Source organism: Dama dama, chromosome 13, assembly GCF_033118175.1.
Source record: "Dama dama isolate Ldn47 chromosome 13, ASM3311817v1, whole genome shotgun sequence".
Taxonomy (NCBI): domain Eukaryota; kingdom Metazoa; phylum Chordata; class Mammalia; order Artiodactyla; family Cervidae; genus Dama; species Dama dama.
Window position 1 is genome coordinate 75,064,997 of NC_083693.1, and position 20,564 is coordinate 75,085,560.

At 46.8% G+C, this 20,564-nt stretch overlaps 1 protein-coding gene across 2 annotated transcripts in view; it reads right to left on the reverse strand.

The window, feature by feature from the left end:
• Positions 1–14,181, reverse strand: part of PPP1R13B (protein phosphatase 1 regulatory subunit 13B) — a 69,444-nt gene extending 55,263 nt beyond the window's left edge. For both annotated transcript variants that reach the window (XM_061159532.1, XM_061159531.1), the window contains exon 1: positions 14,098–14,181. In XM_061159532.1, coding sequence (XP_061015515.1) covers positions 14,098–14,106 — 9 coding nt within the window. In that variant the 5' untranslated portion in view covers positions 14,107–14,181. The remainder of the gene's footprint in view (positions 1–14,097) is intronic.
• Between the last annotated feature and the right edge of the window lie 6,383 nt (positions 14,182–20,564).

Sequence of the window (20,564 nt, forward strand, 5' to 3'; positions counted from 1 at the left end):
AGACGAAGGGATACCAGGAGACCAGCGGCAAACTGCAGTGTGCCACAAGGCCCACAGGAGGACTGCCCGACCTGGACGCCAGCATCAGGGAAGACCTGCCAAAGGAAGCAACGTGTGGGCTGAGAGTGAAGGAGTCAGCCATGACGGGAGTGGCAATGCCTGTGGGAGGCAGGAGGCGGGCAGGTTATTGGGTTTTTCCCCATTTTTTTAACTGGAGTGCACAAGTTGCAGCTGACTCTTTGTGACCCCAGGGACTGTAGCCCACCAGGCTCTTCTCTCCATGGGATTTTCCAGGCAAGAACACTGGAGTGGGTTGCCATTTCCTCCTCCAGGTTATTGGAGTATTGATCTACAATGCTGTGTTAGCTTCTGTTGTATGACAAAGCGAGTCAGTTATACGTAAATATTTAACCGTTCTTTTTTGGATTCTACTTTCATGTAGGTCATTACAGAGTATTGAATAGAGTTCTCCGTGCTATTCAACAGGTTCTTATTAAAGACCTATTCTATGTACAGCAGTGCATATATGTCAATTCCAATCTCCCAACTTATCACCCCCATCACCTTGCCCCTGGTAACCACGAGTTTGTTTTCTACACGTTCTGTGAACTTGTACACTTGTAGCATCTCCTTAAACCCCACATATAAGCAATAGCACACGGTATTTGTCTGACTTCACTCAGCATGACAGCCTCTAGGTCCGTCCACATTGCTGCAAGTGGCGTTATTCCGTTCTTTTCTATGGCTGAGAAATGCTCCATTGTACCTGTGTGCCACACCTTCCTTATCCATTCCTCTACTGAAGGACACTTGGGTTGTTTCCAAGTCCTGGCTATTGTGAACAGTGCTGCAGTGAACACTAGGGTGTATGTATCCTTTCTAATTATGATTTTTTCCAGATAGATGCCCAGGAGTGGGACTGAAGGTTATGGTAGCTCTGTTTTTAGTTTTTTAAGGAAACTCCACACCATTTTCCACAGTGGCTGTACCAATGTACATTCCCATCAATGGTGTAGGAGGGTCCCTTCCCCAACACCCTCTCCAGCACTTACTGTTTGTAGATCTTTTGATGACGGCCCTTCTGACCAGTGTGAGCTGATACCTCGTTACAGGTCTGATCTGCACTTCTCTAATAATGAGTGATGTTGAGCATCTTTTCTCATGCCTATCGGCCATTTGGATGTCTTGTTTGGAGAAATGTCTATTTAGGTCTGCCCATTTAATTGAGCTGTTTGGTTTTTTTTATTTTGAGCATGAGCTGTCTGTGTATTTTGAAGATTAATCCCTTGTTGGTCACTTTGACTGTAAATATTTTCTCCCATTCTGTGGGTTTTCCTCTTGTTCTGTTGATGGTTTCCACAGTTGTGCAAAAGCTCCTAAGTTAATAAGGTCCCATTTGTTTGTGTGTGTGTGCTAAGTCGCTCTGTCATGTCCAACTCTTCGCAACGCCATGAGCTGTGTAGCCCACCAGGCTCCTCTCTCCATGGGATTTCCCAGGCAAGAATCCTGAAGTGGGTTGCCATTTCTGTCTCCAGGGGATCTTCCTGACCCAGGGACAGAAACCACATCTCTTGCATTGGCATTCTTTACCACTGTGCCGCCTGGGAAGTCCACCCCATTTGTTTATTTTCATTACTCTCAGAGGTGGATGAAAAAAAGATCTTTCTGCGATTTATGTCAAGAGAGTGTTCCGCCTATATTTTCTGCTAAGAGTTTTATAGTATCCGGTCTTACATTTAGGTCTTTAATCCATTTTGAGTTTATTTTTGTGTATGGAGATTATGTTCTAAGTAGAGAGTCTGCTTAACTGTTCCACGGACCACCAATCAATGACAGATGAAAATGGCCATGATTAAATTACCCCCATTAGGCACTTCTTTCTTCTGTGCCAAAAACTTGACATTTAAATAACCACACCCTAATTTGGTTATGTTTCCAGTCATGTTTCACTCTTAAAGGTGATAAAGGACCTCCTCTCAAACATCTTCGACATGTTAAACAGTGATCTTTTTATATTTTGGTTTTACTTTTGCTATTCTTTTCTATTTTATTTGCAAATAAGAGTAGAAGATGAAACTCTCAGAATAATTCAGTGCTGACAATACCGAAGGAAAAAAGTTAGAAGTAGGTAGTCTTCTCAGACATAGTAGGGCTGATACAGTATTTCTGAGAAAGAGTAGTTTAATTATAACAGTGAAAGTGAAGTTGCTCAGTAGTGTCCAACTCTTTGCGACGCCATGAACTGTAGCCTACCATGCTCCTCTGTCCATGGGATTTTCCAGGCAAGAGTACTGGAGTGGGCTGCCATTTCCTTCTCCAGAGGATCTTCCCAGCCCAGGGATCGAACCTGGGTCTCCTGCACTGTAGGCAGACTCTACCATCTGAGCCACCAGGAAGTCTAACAGTACTAGTAACTAAATATTGATAAAATCATCCTTTCAAATTTTCCTAATTTTATTCATAATCCTAAAATCCTTTAATTATTAATTACACTATTTCTGTGGTTATTAGCACCCTCAATGTTGCAGCAAACAAAGTTATTTACCCGAAGACATCAGTTAGAACGTATCCTCACAAAATTACAATTTAACACGTTTTCATCTGTGAAAACACCTATCGAAGCAATCTGTAAAGCAAAAATGTCTTTTAAGTCTACTGAATCAAGATCATTTAACATTTTGGAGATACCAAACATGTGGGGGATAAAAGCACACATCTATAGTGCTTATTATACACCAGCCACTGTTACAGGTTCTTTCAGTTCAGTTCAGTCGCTCAGTCGTGTCCGACTCTTTGCGACCCCATGAATCGCAGCACGCCAGGCCTCCCTGTCCATCACCAACTCCTGGAGTTTACTCAAACTCATGTCCATTGACTCGGTGATGCCATCCAGCCACAGGTTCTTTACATATTAACAATTCATTGAATCTTTACAAAACCTAATAAGGTAGGTACTTCTATGACCTCCATTTCACAGATGAGGACACTAAAACACAGAGAGATTAGGTAACTCACCCAAGACCACACAGGTAGGAAATTAAATAGCTGAGATTCAAACCCAGTCACCCCCAAATCCGTGCTCTTTAACTACTGCGTTACACTGTCTCTCAACAGTTTTTCAAAGATAAAAGCAAAAATCAGTTAATGAAAACTGCTACAATAAAACACCAGCCATGTATAATCCTCGAGGAATTAATTCTTATGAATGATAGCGTTCTCTGAATAGCTGAGGCTCTAACCCCTTTGTCTGAGCCCCAAATCTGAAACTGTGCTGTCCATTCGATGTGGCCACCAGCACACATGGCTATCGAGAATGTGAAATGTGGCTAGTCCAAAATCAGATGTGCTATACGAATACAATATGTTCTGGAATTTGAGAGGCTCAGTATGAAAAAGGAGCATAAAATACCTCACTAATCATGTTTTAATATTAACTGCATGTTTAAATAATTTTTGGATATAGTGAGTTAAATAAAATATATTATTAAAATTAGTTTCACTCATTTCTTTCCACTTTTTTATGTGGCTACCAGAAGATTTTAAACTGCATTTGTGGCTCCCCTTATGTTGCTGCTGGACAGAGCTCATCTAAATGTGTCCAACTGATGTCTATGTTACTGATGCTATTTACCCTTTTCTTGATGACTCAGTCATCACGAGGACTTTAACCACCACCCTGTGTGTAGTCTGTAATCTGTCATCATGCTATCTTTGGTGGTGACTGAGGTCAGGATGCCCACCCTCAGACCACAACCTTGGGGTTTCTTAAAGCTGTTTCTTTCCGTGGTTGCCAGCAGCCCGTCTGCTCATAGTTACACCCTCCAGCAACCTTGACTGCAGCCTCTGTGAAGATTTAAAAGCCAGATAAATTAAAACTGTGCGCCACGTTAGAGTCCAGGGTAAGTGAGGGCTGAGGAGGGTCTTCTCCAAGCCAGCTTCAGTGCGCGGCTCTCTGACGACTGTTCTGACTGCTCAGAGACCTTTCCTGTCTCGACGACCCCAACAGACTCTTCTCATGGATTCCAGACACTTAACGCCAACTTAAACCTGAGCATTTACAACTCTGCTTAAAATCCTGCAACAGTTTCAGTTTGAGATGAAAAAATTCTGAAGATGGATGGTGGTGATGGATGCTGAACAATGTGAATGTACTTAAATGTCGCAGAACTGTATACTTTAAAATGGCTAAAATGGTAAATTTTATGCACATTTTAACATAACTAAAAAACAAACTTCAACAGTTTCATGTTTCTCAGGATGAAATTCAAACTCTTAGGCAGGTCATACAACGTCCTCGGAATCTGACCTCTGTCTACCTCACCAGCCCCCCTGCTCCATCAGGCCTTAAGCTCTAAGCAATTTCCCTCAACTGCTGCTGCTGCTGCTAAGTTGCTTCAGGCGTGTCCAACTCTGTGCGACCCCATAGACGGCAGCCCACCAGGCTCCCCTGTCCCTGGGATTCTCCAGGCAAGAACATTGGAGTGGGTTGCCATTTCTTTCTCCAATGCATGAAAGTGAAAAGTGAAAGTGAAGTCTCTCAGTTGTGTCCGACTCTCAGTGACCCCATGGACTGCAGCCCACCAGGCTCCTCCATCCATGGGATTCTCCAGGCAAGAGTACTGGAGTGGGGTGCCACTGCCTTCTCTGATTTCCCTCAACACACCACACCAATTCAGATCTCAATGCCCTGAAAATGTGAAGTGAAAGTCACTCAGTAGCGTCTGACTCTTTGCGACCCCATGGACTATACAGTCCATGGAATTCTCCAGGCCGGAATACTGGAGTGGGTAGCCTTTCCCTTCTCCAGGGGATCTTCTGAACCCAGGGATTGAACCCAGGTCTCCCGCTTTGCAGGTGGATTCTTTACCAGTTGAGCCACAAGACCACAAAAGTGAAGGCCTCTATCTAAATCCCTTCCCCATCCTTCTCAACTCCACTCAAATGTCATCTCCTCTGTGAAAACTCTCCTGACATCCCAAGGGCAAGAAGACTCCTCTCACTACTGCACCCCACCGTAGCTTGCACTCTGACACTCAGACAGTCTTTATCTTCCAGAATGGCACTTTCTGTTTATAGGCCTGCTACCCTCCGTGAGCTCACTGAGAGTAGGGACTGTGCCAGTCCTGGCACAAAGCCAGCATAAAGGGATGCTTCCTAAATGCCTGCCGAGGCCATTCAGTAAACAAGCACTTAATGAGTGTCGACCAGAGACACTGGGGATCCTGCAGTGGGAAAAGAAAACGAAGCCCCCCTTTCATGGAGCCTCCACAAGTAACTGCCAGTGGACGTAAGCACTCTAAAGAGAAATGAAGTGCAGTCAGGGAAGGGCATTTTGTACAGGGTGCTCAGGAATGTGCCAACTAGGTAGAGACCAGAAGGACAGGGCTGGCTCTCCCACTCAGGGACAGAGCACTGAGTGAAGAGCATACCAGCTGGTTCTAGCTGTGGTCTCAATAAAACAGGGTACTGGAAGGAGAAGGTAAACGTTTATTTCTAAGAAATGCAAACCGTCCCTCTCTGACCTAGCAATTTGACAGATTTCACAGTCACCACCTAGTTCTCTCAGGAGGAAGAACACAGCCATTCTACCCAGGTGGGGTACAGTGCACGCAGGATCCTCTGCCGTGACGTCTTGCAGCTACTGGAGAAAACTTAAGAGGAGCAGGAATGACTGAGTGCTATTTTACATTAACAGAATGCACTAAGCACTCGGCAATCCTCACAACTGCCTTCTGAAACATACTCTTATTAAACCCATTTTAAAGCGGAAAATAAGGCACAGAGAGGTTAAATAATTTGTCCAAGGTCACAGAGTTGGTAGGTGGCGAAGCTAGACTTTGAAACCAGACAGTCTTGGCTCCAGAGTCTGAGCTGATAACCACTAGGCCCCCTGTTTTACATGTGTATTTCTATCACAAATACTCTTTGTACCTATCGTTGGGCTTTTTTACTATTAATCCTAAAGCCATCAAATTTTACTTCATCTGTCTTCATATTTTGATCACTCAAGAGTTTAGTTGTTATTTACTGATATTATTTTCAAGACTGCCATTAAGTAGAAATATAAGCATACAATGTAAACGACAAGCAAAACATAAACTATCAATGCGGAGACACACATTACACTGCTATAAACAGTGTGCGTATAAACTCCATAAAGATGGCGGAGGCCCAGGCCAGCCACTGCCCCATGCAGGGGGTCTAGTGGGGGCTCAGGGTGGGGCTGATCAGGCAAAATAACAACTACAAGGAATGCCATATGCACATCGTGTGCCACAAATGCCCAGGAAGCAAATACCAAAAACACAACATTAAAAATCACTTAATATACGAAAAATTAATTTTTTAACTTAACATATATATTTTACTTTAAGAGTAACATCTTTCTGGATACAGCAGACGTCTCAAGCTCAACACACTCCAAATAAACCTCACTCATCCCCTTAGAGGCCTCTAAACCGATTCCTTCTACGTGTTCTCTAGCTTAATCACAGGAAAGACAAGCCCGGCTGCTGAAGCAATAAACCTGTTATCCTCAGCTCCAGCCACTGTACTTCCTTCCTCTTGGTCACACACACTCAACATGTATACACACTCCACACACCCTCTCACTCCAGCCGATCTCTTTTACCACCTACTGGATCTTTCCCTTCACCTTCCGGTCAAGTCTGACCTGTACCAACTGGTCTCCTAACTGTTTTTCCTGTTTCTTTTTAATTTGCCTTACGTCATGGTCCTCCCTGACAGCTCAGTTGGTAAAGAATCCGCCTGTAACGCAGGAGACCCCAGTTCAACTCTTGGGTCGGGAAGCTCCCCTGGAGAAGGGACAGGCTACCCACTCCAGTATTCTTGGGCTTCCCTTGTGGCTCAGCTGGTAAAGAATCAGCCTGCAATGTGGGAGACCTGGGTTCGATCCCTGGGTTGGGAAGATCCCCTGGAGAAGGGAAAGGCTACCCACCCCAGTATTCTGGCCTGGAGAATTCCACGGACGAGTCCATGGAGTCAGACACGACCGAGCGACTTTCACTTCACTTCACTCCATGGTCTACTCCTCCAGCCTTGGTTTCAGAATTCTCCCTCCACCATACAAATCTGACTGTATCACTCCACTTTTTAAAAACGTTTGGTGGTTTCTGATCACCCATAGGATCAAGTGCAAACCCCATCAGAGCACACGCACACCTCTTCACAAAGGGATCTGACACTACTTTCCACATCATACCTTCTTTCATTCAACAAATGGTCACCAAGCACCAACTATGTGGCCAGTCACTGGGACAGGCACTGGTGGTAAACAGTAAAAAGCTCCTGCCATGATGGAAATTACAGTCTAGGACAAAAAAAGACATTAACCAGTCACACAAACAAATGTTTAAGACTTCCAACTACAAGTACTGCAAAGGTAGACCAGGCAAAATGTTCTGAAAAGACAGTGGCAAAGGTTGTATTATATTACAATACAAAACAAGGTAATACAAAGATTGTATTACAACACAGTCTTATACATAAACTTAGAACTTCTACATTGTACACATCAAAAGGTGAATTTAATGGTATGTGAATTACATCTAAAAAAAAAAAGGGCACACCAGTAGAGGAGTGCCTCTACTGACGTAATTGGCTAAGGCAAAGATGAAAAAGCTTCCCAAAGGAAATTTAACTTATTACACATAACATTTGCTGAACACTGACTACACAACAGGCCACTTTCAATGTGATAATCCACTGATCCTAACAACCCTAGGGTTGCTGTTATTATTATCCTCAGTTTAAAGACAGTGAACTAGTCAGAGAGTCAATTGGTGACGCCAGAATCCACACTTAAGCCAACGGATGCCAGGGCCCAGACTCTTACCTGCTACAGTGAGGTCCCTCAGGCAATGACTACTGATTCAGAACTACTTATGATGCAATAAGTAAACCACTGTTTCTTTTCTTCCAAAGGAAATGTCTCTCTGTGTCCTCTGCCCTTATAGTAACACACAAGGCCCTGTAAGATCCTAACCCATCCACTCACCACCACCTTCCTACTTCATCTCCTCCACCCTGCCCCTCACACACTGTGCTCCAGTTACAGAGACATCCCTTTGTTTCTCCAGTATGCTGGGCCTGCTCCTACCACAGGGCCTTTGCATTTGCTAGAGCTACAATGATTACAATCACAACATATGTTATAAAGCATGATTCGATCAAAACTTCAGTTAACAGTTTCTCTGGACACACAGTACTGCTAGCAAGACCCTGTTCTGAATTGTACACTAACATTCTGAATGTCATTTATTAATTTTAATCAAAACTACCTCATTTTCTAGTCTTTTATTGTTCTGTATGATGTCACCTAGCAAAGATTTTTATTTTACAGAGTATAGTAACAGCAGCTTTTGCTTACCAATTAGTATGAACAACAGTCATATGGCTATCTTTGCAGTGAAATAAAACAAAGCAATTAAGCCAAGAAAGTGTCACAATAGAACCTGAATACCACCATTCTTCTGCTCAGCCCCAGAATCACAGTTTGTGAAATAACTATGGCAACAGCACTTTCAGACATCAAAATCCCACCAAAATCTTGCTGAGAAGTTATTGCCCATCTGTGCAAACACACAAAAATGCACACTGACAACCAGTTATGTAACTTCAACACAGCAACCTGGTGATATTTTAAGTTTCTATCTTGCTAAAAATTCTAAGTAACTTTTAGGCATATACACTGACATAGACTTTTCAAAATAGGATGCTGAGAAAGGAAGGATACATTTAAGACGTCTGTGCATGCTCAGTCATGTCCAACTCTTTGTGACCATGTGGACTGTAGCCCTCCAGGCTCCTCTGTCCATGGGATTTCCCAGGCAAGAATATTGGAGTGGATTGCCATTTCCTACTCTAGGGGATGTTCCTAATCCAGGGATCGAATCTGAATTTCCTGCACTGGCAGGCCAATTCTTTACCACTGAGCCACCTGGGAAGCCCTACATTTACGTTTAACACGGAGTCATCCCCAAATTCAAGACGGCGAAAACTATCGTCTTTTATCAGGTAGGTTCACCATGAGATCCTTTTAAATATTAAGCACCAACTGAGCTAAGCATCAGGTGAAAGTATTTAGCCTAATTCAACTTACTAACACCACGAACAGAACGCCGTGACTGTAGCAAACTCCTGTAAGTGACCGGCACAAAGGCCAGGAGCAAGGACTTCTGAGTCAAGTTTGTTTCCCAACAGTGCTCTACCACTAAGTAACTGGGGGCCCTTAGCCAAGTTTCTTTTCCTCCTGAGCCTTAGTTCCCATAAATATGAAGACACCACCACAAAACCTATAAGACACAACTGCTCTTGTTTAGCCTGCCAGGATCCTCCATCCGTGGGATTCCCCAGGAAGAATACTGGGGTGGCTTGCCATTTCCTCCTCCAGGAGCCCTTCCTGACCCATGGATCGAACCCGTATCTCCTGCCTGGCAGGTGGGTTCTTTACCAGTGAGCCGCCAGGGAAGCCCAGAGGCCACAGTGTTAGCATGTAATGACAAGCGCCGTTCACTGAGTGCTCACTACTACTAAATTAAATGTAGGAAGTTAAACAGCTGGAAAACGTTACTGCTGTACTTAATACTGTAGCCTTCAGAAGAGTTATTCCTAAAGATTACTGTTAATTTCAATAAAACTGTAATAATAAACCTTTCATATATGCATCTTTGTATGATCGAAGCTTTCCTTTTCCTTCTGTGAACTTTTTGGCACTCCAAAAGTTAGAAATAGTTTGATTATCTTAAATGGTAATATTATCTTTGTAATTTTTGTCTCAAAGAAACCAGAGTTTAAAAAAAAACAAAAAACTCCTCCAGTCCTGAGTGTTTTGTTTACTGAGTTAGGCTACAAAATAAAACCGGTCAAAATGACTTAACTGGGTTTCTCAGGTGGCGCTAATGGTAAAGAACCTGGCTGCTAATGCAGGAGACACAAGAGACTCGGGTTTGATTCCTGGGTCAGGAAGATCCCCTGGAGAAGGAAATAGCAACCCACTCTGGTATTCTTGCCTGGAGAATCCCATGGATAGAGAAGCCAGGAGCAGCCTGAAGGGCTACAGTTCAAGGAGTCACTAGAATTTAAAAAAAAAAAAAAAAAATCTTCTCCAGTCCTTAGTGTTTTGTTTACGGAATTAGGCTAGAAATTAAAGCCAATCAAATGACTTAATTATTAACAATAATAATGGACATCCATTGAGCTGCTTCTATCAGTTCTATCATACCAAAATACTTGGGCAGTGAATGCACTTACTAAAAGATTGCCGAAACAAGTGATAGGTTGCGTCAACCTCTGATGTAGCCAATGAGAATATTATCGACCCTCATTAAAGTATATGCCACGTATCAACTATTAGACCAATCACAAACACTTGGAAAAGACCAGGACCAACTCATTTTACAGGTAAGAAAACAGAGGCTCAAAGAAATTTAAGTCCAAAGGTCACAGAGTTACAAGTGGGGACTAGAACCTTAGCCTCTCTGCTTCCAGTTCACTGTTCTGTAAATTACATGAAAGCTGATGGTTTCAAAAGGAATCTATTTCAGAACCGCAAAATGTTTTCTACATCATTGAAAGTGAATACCTGAAATAACTGAATGTTTGTTTAATGAGAGCTAAATACTGAGCACAAACTAATGTAACCCACAGCCCATAGTGAATATGCTGAAAGAGCTCCTAGGACAGAAATAAGTGGAATCAACTAATCACACTGCATGGTGTCTACTGGAGGTAAGGAGTCCCACTGCTAACATGACCGAAACACTACCACCAGAGTGCCTTTCTTACAAATAATACATACTTCAGAGCCATAGAACTTCCTTTACCCAAGTCAACAGTCCTTTCAAAGAGAAAAAAGTACCCTTAGCACCATGCTCCAGATACATTTCACCTGTGCACAAAAAGCTCTACAGCTGCAAAGTGTTCATTCTGTAGAAAAGAATGATGCTAATGATCAAGGCAGTTTTTCAGCCTTTTCATGCTCTGAACCAGGCTACCTTTATTAAAATCCTTATTTCTATCAAAGTTGTTTAGGTATGGCCTAAATGATTTCAGGTCCAGACGTTAGGGACCAGCCAACAAGTCATCTTTAAACTGTGGTCCCTTTTTCCCCCTGGGAAACTGTTTTAAAATGTCATCCATTGAAAAAAGGTGAATGACCACACATACTAGAATGCAATGATATTTTAATAACAGAAAATTCCAAAATATAACTTTGTTTAAAATTGACAGTCATGAAACTTGATGTAATAAGCAAATTGAAGACTTCTACAAAGACCTTATTGTGTCATATGAGAACATGGCAAGATATTCATTTCCAACAGCTGAGAGACTGCTCTGATCAATTAAAAGTTATTACAGACACTACATACTAATTGCCAATTCTCAAGTAAGTAAAATAGCATACACTCTAAACCTATGTTGTTCAAGATAGTAGCCACTAGCTACATGTGCTACTGAGCACTTGAAATGTCCTCGTCTGAACTGAGGTGTGCTATATACATAGACCTTCACTGGATTTACAGTGGATTCACACTGGATTCACACTGGATTCACACTGGATTTCAAAACCTTAGTACCAAAAAAAAGTAAAGTATCACTAGTAATTTTTTCATACTGATTATATGTTAGTTATAATATTTTTAATATATTAACAAAATAAACTATTAAAAGTAATACTAGTTACTGGACAAATTTGAATCACATCTGTGTGGCTCATTACATTCCTACTGGGTAGTGCTACTCTATACAAACTCTGCAAAATATGATCTAATCTTCCTTCAATGATTCACGATGATGATGATGATGAACACCAAATATATAATAAAGAAAAATCTTATTTATATCTTGGGTGCACAGTTTAAGACAGTACCAAGTAAGAATGGCATGTCCTTAAAACTTCTATGAAATTTACAACCAACCCCAACTACATTTATAGAGGAAGGACTCAATCTTAAAAGTCGTACTTAGGGAACAAGAAGGAAATACAAAAGTAAAGACCTTGAAAGTGGTACTAAGAGAAATACCATCTGTTTCTAGAAGGCATTTTAAAATAAAAGCAGTGTGCTTTAAATACTTAATAGGCCTGTTTTTTAAAAACAGTATTTGATTATTATGAGTATCACAAAGAAATTTCCCAACTGCCAGCCAAGCAAACTTCTGAAAAGGAAAACCTGGTCAGGTAGACTAGAAATTCTAATTATGTGGAGCAGAGAAATAAAACATCTGAATGCATCATACGGAAAATGTAAGCCAAATTCCTTAACAGAGTATTTAAAATGAAACATCATACAATGATGAAATCAGTCAAAACTTTATAGGTGTGCTTCAATATTACTATAGTATCAATTACAGGATTTAGCTAAAAGTGGTTTCAAAATTCCAAAACAACATAATGCCTTTTCCAAATCTAGCCAGGGAGAATTAGGGAGAGAACTGTTTCCAAATGACTTATCTTGCAGAGGTTAAAATTAGAAATTGACAATTCAGAGCCATATTAACCATAAAGCATATCTGCATGGCATTCTGTTTAACAAGGACTTCTGGACACATCATCCTTTTTGATCCTCAGGACAGCCATCAGATATTGGTCTGTTTTTATCCCTACTTTAGAGGTAATTCCAGGCTTGGAGACCTTGAATTGTTCAAGGTCACATTGCTAAAAAGTAGCAGAACCAGTACTGGATCCTGGATCTTCTGATGCTGATCCAGTTCTTTCTTTACAAGACAATCATTCATTTAAAACCAAACATTTAGAAATACAACAAGCTCTGATGCCAAAGAAGGATCTAAGGATCAACTAGGTCAAATCTTAAGACTCTGCAAAGGCAATGCATTGGAATCAGTTCGAAAAGGGCAGAAGAGATTACCGAGACAGGAAATGATTTGAAAGATCAGGGAGAAAAAAATCTAATCTAAATGTCCTTGGGTGCAGCACGGCGGAATAATAGTATTCAAGCAGAAAATGCAGAGAAACGGTACTTTCCTTCTGAAATGGATTTTCAATGTAGAAACTGTAGGCGAAATTGTTACTTTACTACAAATGTCTTTGAGAATTTTACTTAATATATAGGCACTCAGAAAACCAATATATCCAACTGGGTACCACCCACCCTTCATTTTTTCATAAATCAAGACATTTACTTCACAAAAAGCCAGAATAGAAAAATTATAATTCAGCACTCATGGCTCTTTAGATGATAGGTAAAGGAAAAACTCCGGAAGGAGCCTGGCAATCTAACGAGCAGTGTCTGCTAGTAGGACGCATCCTTGAGGGCAGGACAAGGCGGCACCAGAGCACAAATGAACCCAGCTCAACCTTCAAATCGGTGGCAACAGGCCAGATAACGCCAAATGTACAAATCTCGAAGGTACGGTAAAAGGGAATGCCTAACATGGCTCTCAAAATCCAGTCCCCAAGTAAATTCCTAAATACAACAGGATTTCAGAAATCACGAAAAGGACTACGGAGAAATGTGGGTTTCCAGCGTGGGAACACCACACGGGGGTGCCCACACTGCCGACTCCAAATACGACACCAGCAAATTTCAGGCGTGGGGGGGGGGGGGGGGGCCCACAGAGGCGCCTCGAGACCCTGAAACGGGGCGAGCGCCAAACGACACCCCCGCCTCTCCGCCCGACCCCCCGCCAGGACGGACGGGGTGGGGTTGGGTGAACTGACCGGCTCCAATCCCACCTCCCGGCTTCCCCTCCCGGGTAACCCGGCCGCGGAGGCTTGGCAGGAAAGGGCCGCGCTGGCGGCCGAGGGGGCGCCGGCCAGGGACCCCCCCCCCCCGCCCCCGGACTCCCGACCACGCCGGCCCCCGCTCCAGGACCCCGCTGCAACCCCCGGCCCCCAGATCCCCGGACCGCCGACCCAGCCCGCGCTGACAGCCGGCGCCGCCCCACCTGCCCGCCCGCGGGGGGGGCGCCGAGACCGGGCGCGCCCGCCAGGCCACTTCCTTCCCCTCCCGCCCGGCCCGTCGAGCTCGCGCGGGCCCCCGGGGGCCGGGAGGCGCGGGAGGAAGGAGGTTTGGCCGGCCGCCCGTGAAGGAAGCCGCCGCCGCCGCCCGCACCCACCGGCATCATCTCGGCGCGGGTCCGCGGCGCCCTCGGCCGCCTGACAGGACGCTCGGCGCCGCGCCGTGCCCGCCGCTCCGGTCGCCCTCACAGGCCGCGCGCCCGCCGCCGCGCTCTCTGGCCCTCACGGGGAGGCGGCGGCTGCGGCGGGCTGCGCAGCCTGGCCGGCTCTGTCGCGGCAGCCGGCGCGCTGCGTCGCTGTCCCGGGACCGGCTGCCGTCGCCGCCACCTCCTCCGGCCGCCCGCCTCCCGCCGCCAGCCCGCGGACTCTCCTCAGCGCCCGCAGGCCCCGCCCCCAGCGCGTCGCCCCACACGGGGCCCGCCGCCCCCTCCGATTGGCCCTCCCGCGCAGGGGGCGGGGCATTCCCGCCCCGCCCCGCCCCGCCTCGCTCCCGAGCGCGGCCAGGTACGAGCGCGTCCGCGCTCCCGCGAGCGGGGGGGGGGGCGCGCCCGCTGCGGAAGCCGCTGCCCCGCCCCGCGGGCCGGCCTGTGGGTGCCTGGCGGTGCGCCGCCGCGGTCTCGGCTCCTCGGAGACCTCCGGCGTGGGGGAAACCGAGGCCCAGAGGAGGGAGGACCTGGCCGGGCACCGCAGCACGTCTCGGCGGGGCCACGGCTCGAACCCGGGCTCCGGGAGACCCGGCGCGGGCGGGGCGCATCCCGCGGCCACGGCGCGCGCGTACCCCTCTGACCGCGTCCAGACCCCGGCCTCCAGGCGCCCCGCGGGGCTGCGGGGCTCGATTTGGAAGGGGGTGGGTGCGCCCCAGACCACGCGTGTGACCTGGCTCCGCATTGCTCAGCACGGACCCACGAGCCGGCGTGGCGCTCGGGCCCTGGGCACCTGTTCCCCGCCACCACCACCTACCCGCGGCTTCTGCCACCCTCCCGGGGCCCTTTCCCCACGGCCAGCCGACCTTCCCGGGCACGTGGCGGCTCTTCAGCCTTGGCACTTCCCGCAGGCGGTACCCCTGGCCTAGGACGCCTGCAGCATCTGTGCCAGCGTCCTTCAGAGGCGCAGACGTCCCGGGCGGCATGCAGTCTTCCTCTCCAGGGTCCTCTTCTGTCCTTACAGCCCTGTCTCACCGGCACCCCGGTCTGAGCGCCTGAGTTACAGAGGCCAGGGCAGGCCCACCCACGTGTCCAGGGCTGGGCTGGGGCTGAGAAGACCCTCAGTGCCCAGTGAGCATGCATCCTTTCTGTGCCCTCCACACTGTGCCATTCACTGGAACCCTGACGAGATGCGATGGTGACCGGTGCACTCCACAGGCAGCCCTGAAACTCCCTGGAGCATCTGGAGCAAAGGGGTCTGTTTAGGGCCCCAAACCCACCTTGGGAATGGACCATAGAGATGACAGCCGGTGATGTCAGAGGGACGTCTCTAGGAACAGAGATGATCAGAGTCTATCCCTACCCTGTCTGCTCCTTTGAGGGGCCTGAGCCGCTCGGTGGGGCTGAGGGACAAAGAGGGAGGAGGCTGGGGAGTCACCACCATCCTCTTCTTGGCTGCTGCTTCAGAGGCCAAGGTGGTTGGTCTGTGGTTGAGTGTAGACTTTCCAGTCAAACAGACACTGCCTCCGCCACGCCCTCAAGTATGATCTTAGACAAGCTGCACCTTCTCTGTTTATCTCAATTTGCCCATCTCTATAATGGGAGATTACAGAAATAATAACACCTGCCTCATGGGATTTAGGAAAATTCGGATGTGTATGAAAATCTCCCAGCACAGTTTGTGGCCCATGGGAGCAGCTCCATAAATGGTAGTTTTCTGTAATTATGCTATCCTTAGCAAGCAGGGCTTAGTATACAGAGGTAACCCAGGTAATCCCCTGGGAGAGGGATTACGCAGAGATTTTTAAATTTATACACGCTGGGTACCAATGGCTAGTGATACATCTCTTCTGGGAGAGAAGAGAGAGCTCTAGGTAATAACAGGAGATCCCAGGTTGAAGGTCAGAGACCTGGTTCTAACTCCAGCCCTGCTTCTGACTCCTCGTGTGGCCCTATGCAGCTTGCATCTCCTCTCTGGGTCTCAGTTTCCCCATGTCTAACTGGGGCAAGTCTAGAGTCAGTGATTGCTGAGGGCCTTTTAGCTCTGACACGCTCCAGTCCTGAGTCGTGAAGGGGTGGGCACAGGCAAAGAACAGGCTTTCTCAGGGCACAGCAGAGAAGTGCCACCTGGGATGAGGTGGTCAAAATGAGCTCACTCTCCTGAGAAGGGGAAGCTACGCCACTGGGTCCCCACTCTTGCCTGCAGGACCTGTGGGCACAGATGGAGGCAGCTGCCCCGCCCTCACACCGAGGTACCCTCTGTCCTCCAGGCAGGCACCCATGTGAGGCCAGGCTGCTCGGTGGCCAGGCACACAGGCTCTGGCTAGTCTACTCCTTCTCTTCTCCATTCTGCTGCAACCTCCAAGCACCAGGCCCCATCACCTGGGATCTAGACCAAGGGCGTGCATAACTGGCGTGCATAACTGGCCTCCCCACTCTGACCTCCTCCACGCCCAAACCATCCCACATGTGGACATAATCAGGTCAGGGATAAACAGCCTGTCTGTTTCCACATCACCCAGATTAAAGTTCACGAGAAGCCCTTTAGGAATCACTGTTGATGGTGGGATATGGTTCCTAGGGTGATGGAAGAAGATATCTGGGTTGTTCAAAGATGCACAAGGGTTCAGCAAAAGAGAGAGAGCGCCAGGCAGGAGATCCTATCCCGCCTAAGCGCACTCGGCAAATCCTTGATAATTGTTAAATGTGGGTGATGGGTCCCTGGGATGTGCTTTTCTCTCTACTTTGTATGTTTGAACTATTTTATATTAAAAATGATTAAATAGTCTTTCAAGCAAGTTAAAAAGCCCATTTGGGGAGAAAGTATAGAGTCAAATTTGCATAAAGGAATTCTTGAAGGAGCAAGAACCCTAAGAAAGAATTGCAGGTAGGAGTGGGAACTGGGTGGATTAGGTCAGAAATCAGAGTGAGCATTTTCACTGTTACTTTTAAAAATAAACTTTGGAGCAGCTTTAGATGTACAGAAAACTTTCAAAGATAATTCAAAGTTCCCATATTCCTTCCCCCAAGCCCACTCTGTTTCCCTTGCTTTTAACATCTTATATTTGTGTGGTGTATGCATGCTCAGTCGCTTCAGTCGAGTTCAACTCTTTGCGATCTTGTGGACTGTAGCCCACCAGGCTCCTCTGTCCATGGGATTCTTTAGGCAAGAATACTGGAGTGCCTTGCCCTGCCCCCCTCTAGGGGATCCCTGACCCAGGGATTGAACTCCCATCTCCTTCAATTCCTGCACTGCAGGCATATACTACACTGCTGAGCCACCAAGGAAGCCCGTTAGTGTGGTACATTCATTTAAACTAATGAACCAAAATCGATACATTTTTTATTAACTGAAGGCCACGGCATCACTGACTCAATGGACATGAGTTTGAGCAAACTCAGGGAGATGGTGAAGGACAGGAAAGCCTGGAGTGCTGCAGTTCATGGGGTTGTAAAGTCAGACACAACTTAGCAACTGAACACAATAACTTATTTAGGATTCCCAGGTGGTGCTAGTGGTAAAGAACCTCCTGCTGATGCAGGAGACGTTAGAGACTCGGGTACAATCCCTGGGTCAGGAAGATCTCCTGGAGGTGGGCATGGCAACCCACTCCAGTATTCTTGTTTGGGAAATCCCATGGACAAGGGAACCTGGTGGGCTACAGTCCATGGCATTGCAGAGTCAGACATGACTGAAGTGACTTAGCACACACACATTAGTTTTACCCAGTGTCCTTTACTCTGGGATCCCATCCAGGACACATTACATTTAGTCATCATGTCACCTTCAGTTCCTCTTGGCTGTGACAGTTTCCTGACCCTTCCTTATTTTATATGACCTTGACAATTTTGAAGAATACTGGTTAGGTATTTGGGAGAATATTCATTGGAAGGACTGATGCTGAAATTGAAACTCCAATACTTTGGCAACCTGATGTAAAGAACTGACTCATTGGAAAAGACCCTGATGCTGCCAAATACTGAAGGCAAGAGGAGAAGGGGATGACAGAGGATGAGATGGCTGGATGGCATCACTGACTTGATGGACATGAGTGAACAAGCTCCGGGAGATGGTGATGGGCAGGGAAGCCTGGTGTGCTGCAGTCCATGGGATCACAAAGAGTTGGACATGACTGAGCAACTGAACTGAACCGAGAATATTTCTCAATTGCTATCTGATATTTTCTTCATGATTCGCTTGAATTTATGGGATTTGGGGAGGAATATCACAGGGATAAAATGCCATGATCATCACATACTATCAACATGCAGTCTCACTGGTTGACGCTGACCTGCGCATCTAGTCACTATGATTTTTCTGTTTGATTTTTGAACCAGGTTAATATAGTAGGATTTAAAATTGAAAAATTTCAATCTTAAGACCTATGTTAGTCTTAACAACAGAAATTTATTTTCTCACAGTTCTGGAGGTTGGAAGTCCCACCTCAAGGTGTTGGCAAGTCTGGTTTCCTCTGAGGCTTCTCTGCTTAGCTTGCAGATGGCTGCTCCCTTGCCTGCCCCTCACATGGTCTTTTCTCTTTGTGCATGGTGTTCCTTTGTCCCTGGTTTCTCTCCCTCTTTTAATTTATTAAAAAAAAATCTTTATTTATTTGGCTGTGCCAGGTCTTCGTTGCAGCCTGTGAGGTCTTCAATCTTTGTTGTGGCATGAAGGATCATTAGTTACAGCATGGGACCTAGTTCCCTGACCAGGGATCAAACCTGGGTCCCCCACATTTGAAGCTCGGAGCCTTAGCTACTGGACCACCAGAGAGGTCCCTCTCCCTCTTTTTATAAGGTCATCAGTCTACCGGGGCTTCCCAGGTGGTGCGGTGGTAAAGAACCCATCTGCCAATGCAGGAGACACAAGTGACTCCAGTTCGATCCCTGGGTCAGGAAGATCTCCTGGAGGAGGGCATGGCAACCCACTCCGGTCTTCTTGCCTGGAGAACCCCATGGACAGGTGCCCGGCAGGCTACAAGTCCGTGGGGTCACAGAGAGTCAGACATGACTGAAGCCACTTAGCACGCACGCTCTGTCTACTGGATTAGGGCCCAACATCGGATCTGTTTAATCTTGATTACCTCTTTAAAGGCTGTATCTTCAAAGACAGTCACATTCAGAGGTGTGTTAGGGGTTAGGAGGTCAACATATGAATCTTGTGGGGGACACAATTCAGTCCCTAACAAGACAGTTCATAGCCTGGCCCCAGTCTACCTTTTCAGGTTAATCTCCTATGCCCCCAGCACCCCACACCTGGTTTTTGTTGTTGTTTGGGGTTTTTTGGCTGCTCAGCTTGTAGAATCTTAGTTTCTCCAATCAGAGATTGAATCTGGGCCCCAGGAAGCAAAAGCTCTGAGTCCTAACCACTGAGCCATCAGGGAATTCCCACATATCTGGATCTTATACATCAGCCATCCAGAGGCCAGGCCCTCCTCTCCTCCAAGACCCTACTCCTGCAAAGGTGCTTCTGCCAATTTTCTCAAGAATTGTTACCTGCTCTTGTCACAATTCAAATCCTTCCTCTTCTTCAAGGTTTTTCCAGATTCCCCCCAGGAAGACTCAGCTCTGCCACCTTCTCCCAGACTGCTTAGACCTGGCTCACTGATCACAACCTGGAGACATATCTGTCTCCCCCAGGGGCCAGCAGGCTTGTTCAGGAAATAAGTGTTCGCTGGCCTTCTCCCATGTGCCCAGCACTGGTCGAGGCTCCGGCAACATAACCTTGAGTAAGATAGACATGGTCCCTGTCCTCAGGGAGCTTATATTCTGGTCTGGGAGAAAATGATAAACGAGAACACAAGTAAAGTCACTCTTCAAATGCTGGTAAGCATACAGAGAAAATGAAATAAACCCAGATTCATGTTACAGAGATGGCTGCTTTTGCCAGGAGAAGGTGACATTTGAGATGGGGCTTGAATACTGAGCAGGCAGCCTTCTGGGGCTCCTGGGGAGGGGTGTGTGAAGGAGGAGAGTGGGTGAGAAAGGAAGGAGGTAGGGGGAGCTCTGGGGGCAACCCCGGGGGCGCAGCGGGCAGAGCAGGGGAGGAGGGAGGTGAAGTCAGGTTGGGGTTTGCGGGCCATGAGTCTGGCTCTCATTCTGGGTGGAGAGAGAGACCAGGTTGGTGTTTTTCAATGCCCACTGGCCACCATGGGGAGGCTGGCTGGCATATGGCAAGAGGAGGGGAGGAGGCCCCTGAAGGGGACTAAGGTGGGGGTGCTGGGTGCAGGGGAGGGGTCCCCTTTGGAATGTGCTTTGAAGGGTGGGACTTGGGAAGGAGAGAAAGGGACCTGGGACAGCCCGGTGCTTGGGCACGGGGTCTGAGCAGGCCGTCTAGTGCCCACAGAGCCCTCTGCAAGTAGGAGCCAGTAGGTCCCATGCTGACATCCTGCTTTGTCATGCCCACCGAAGAGCCACACACAAGT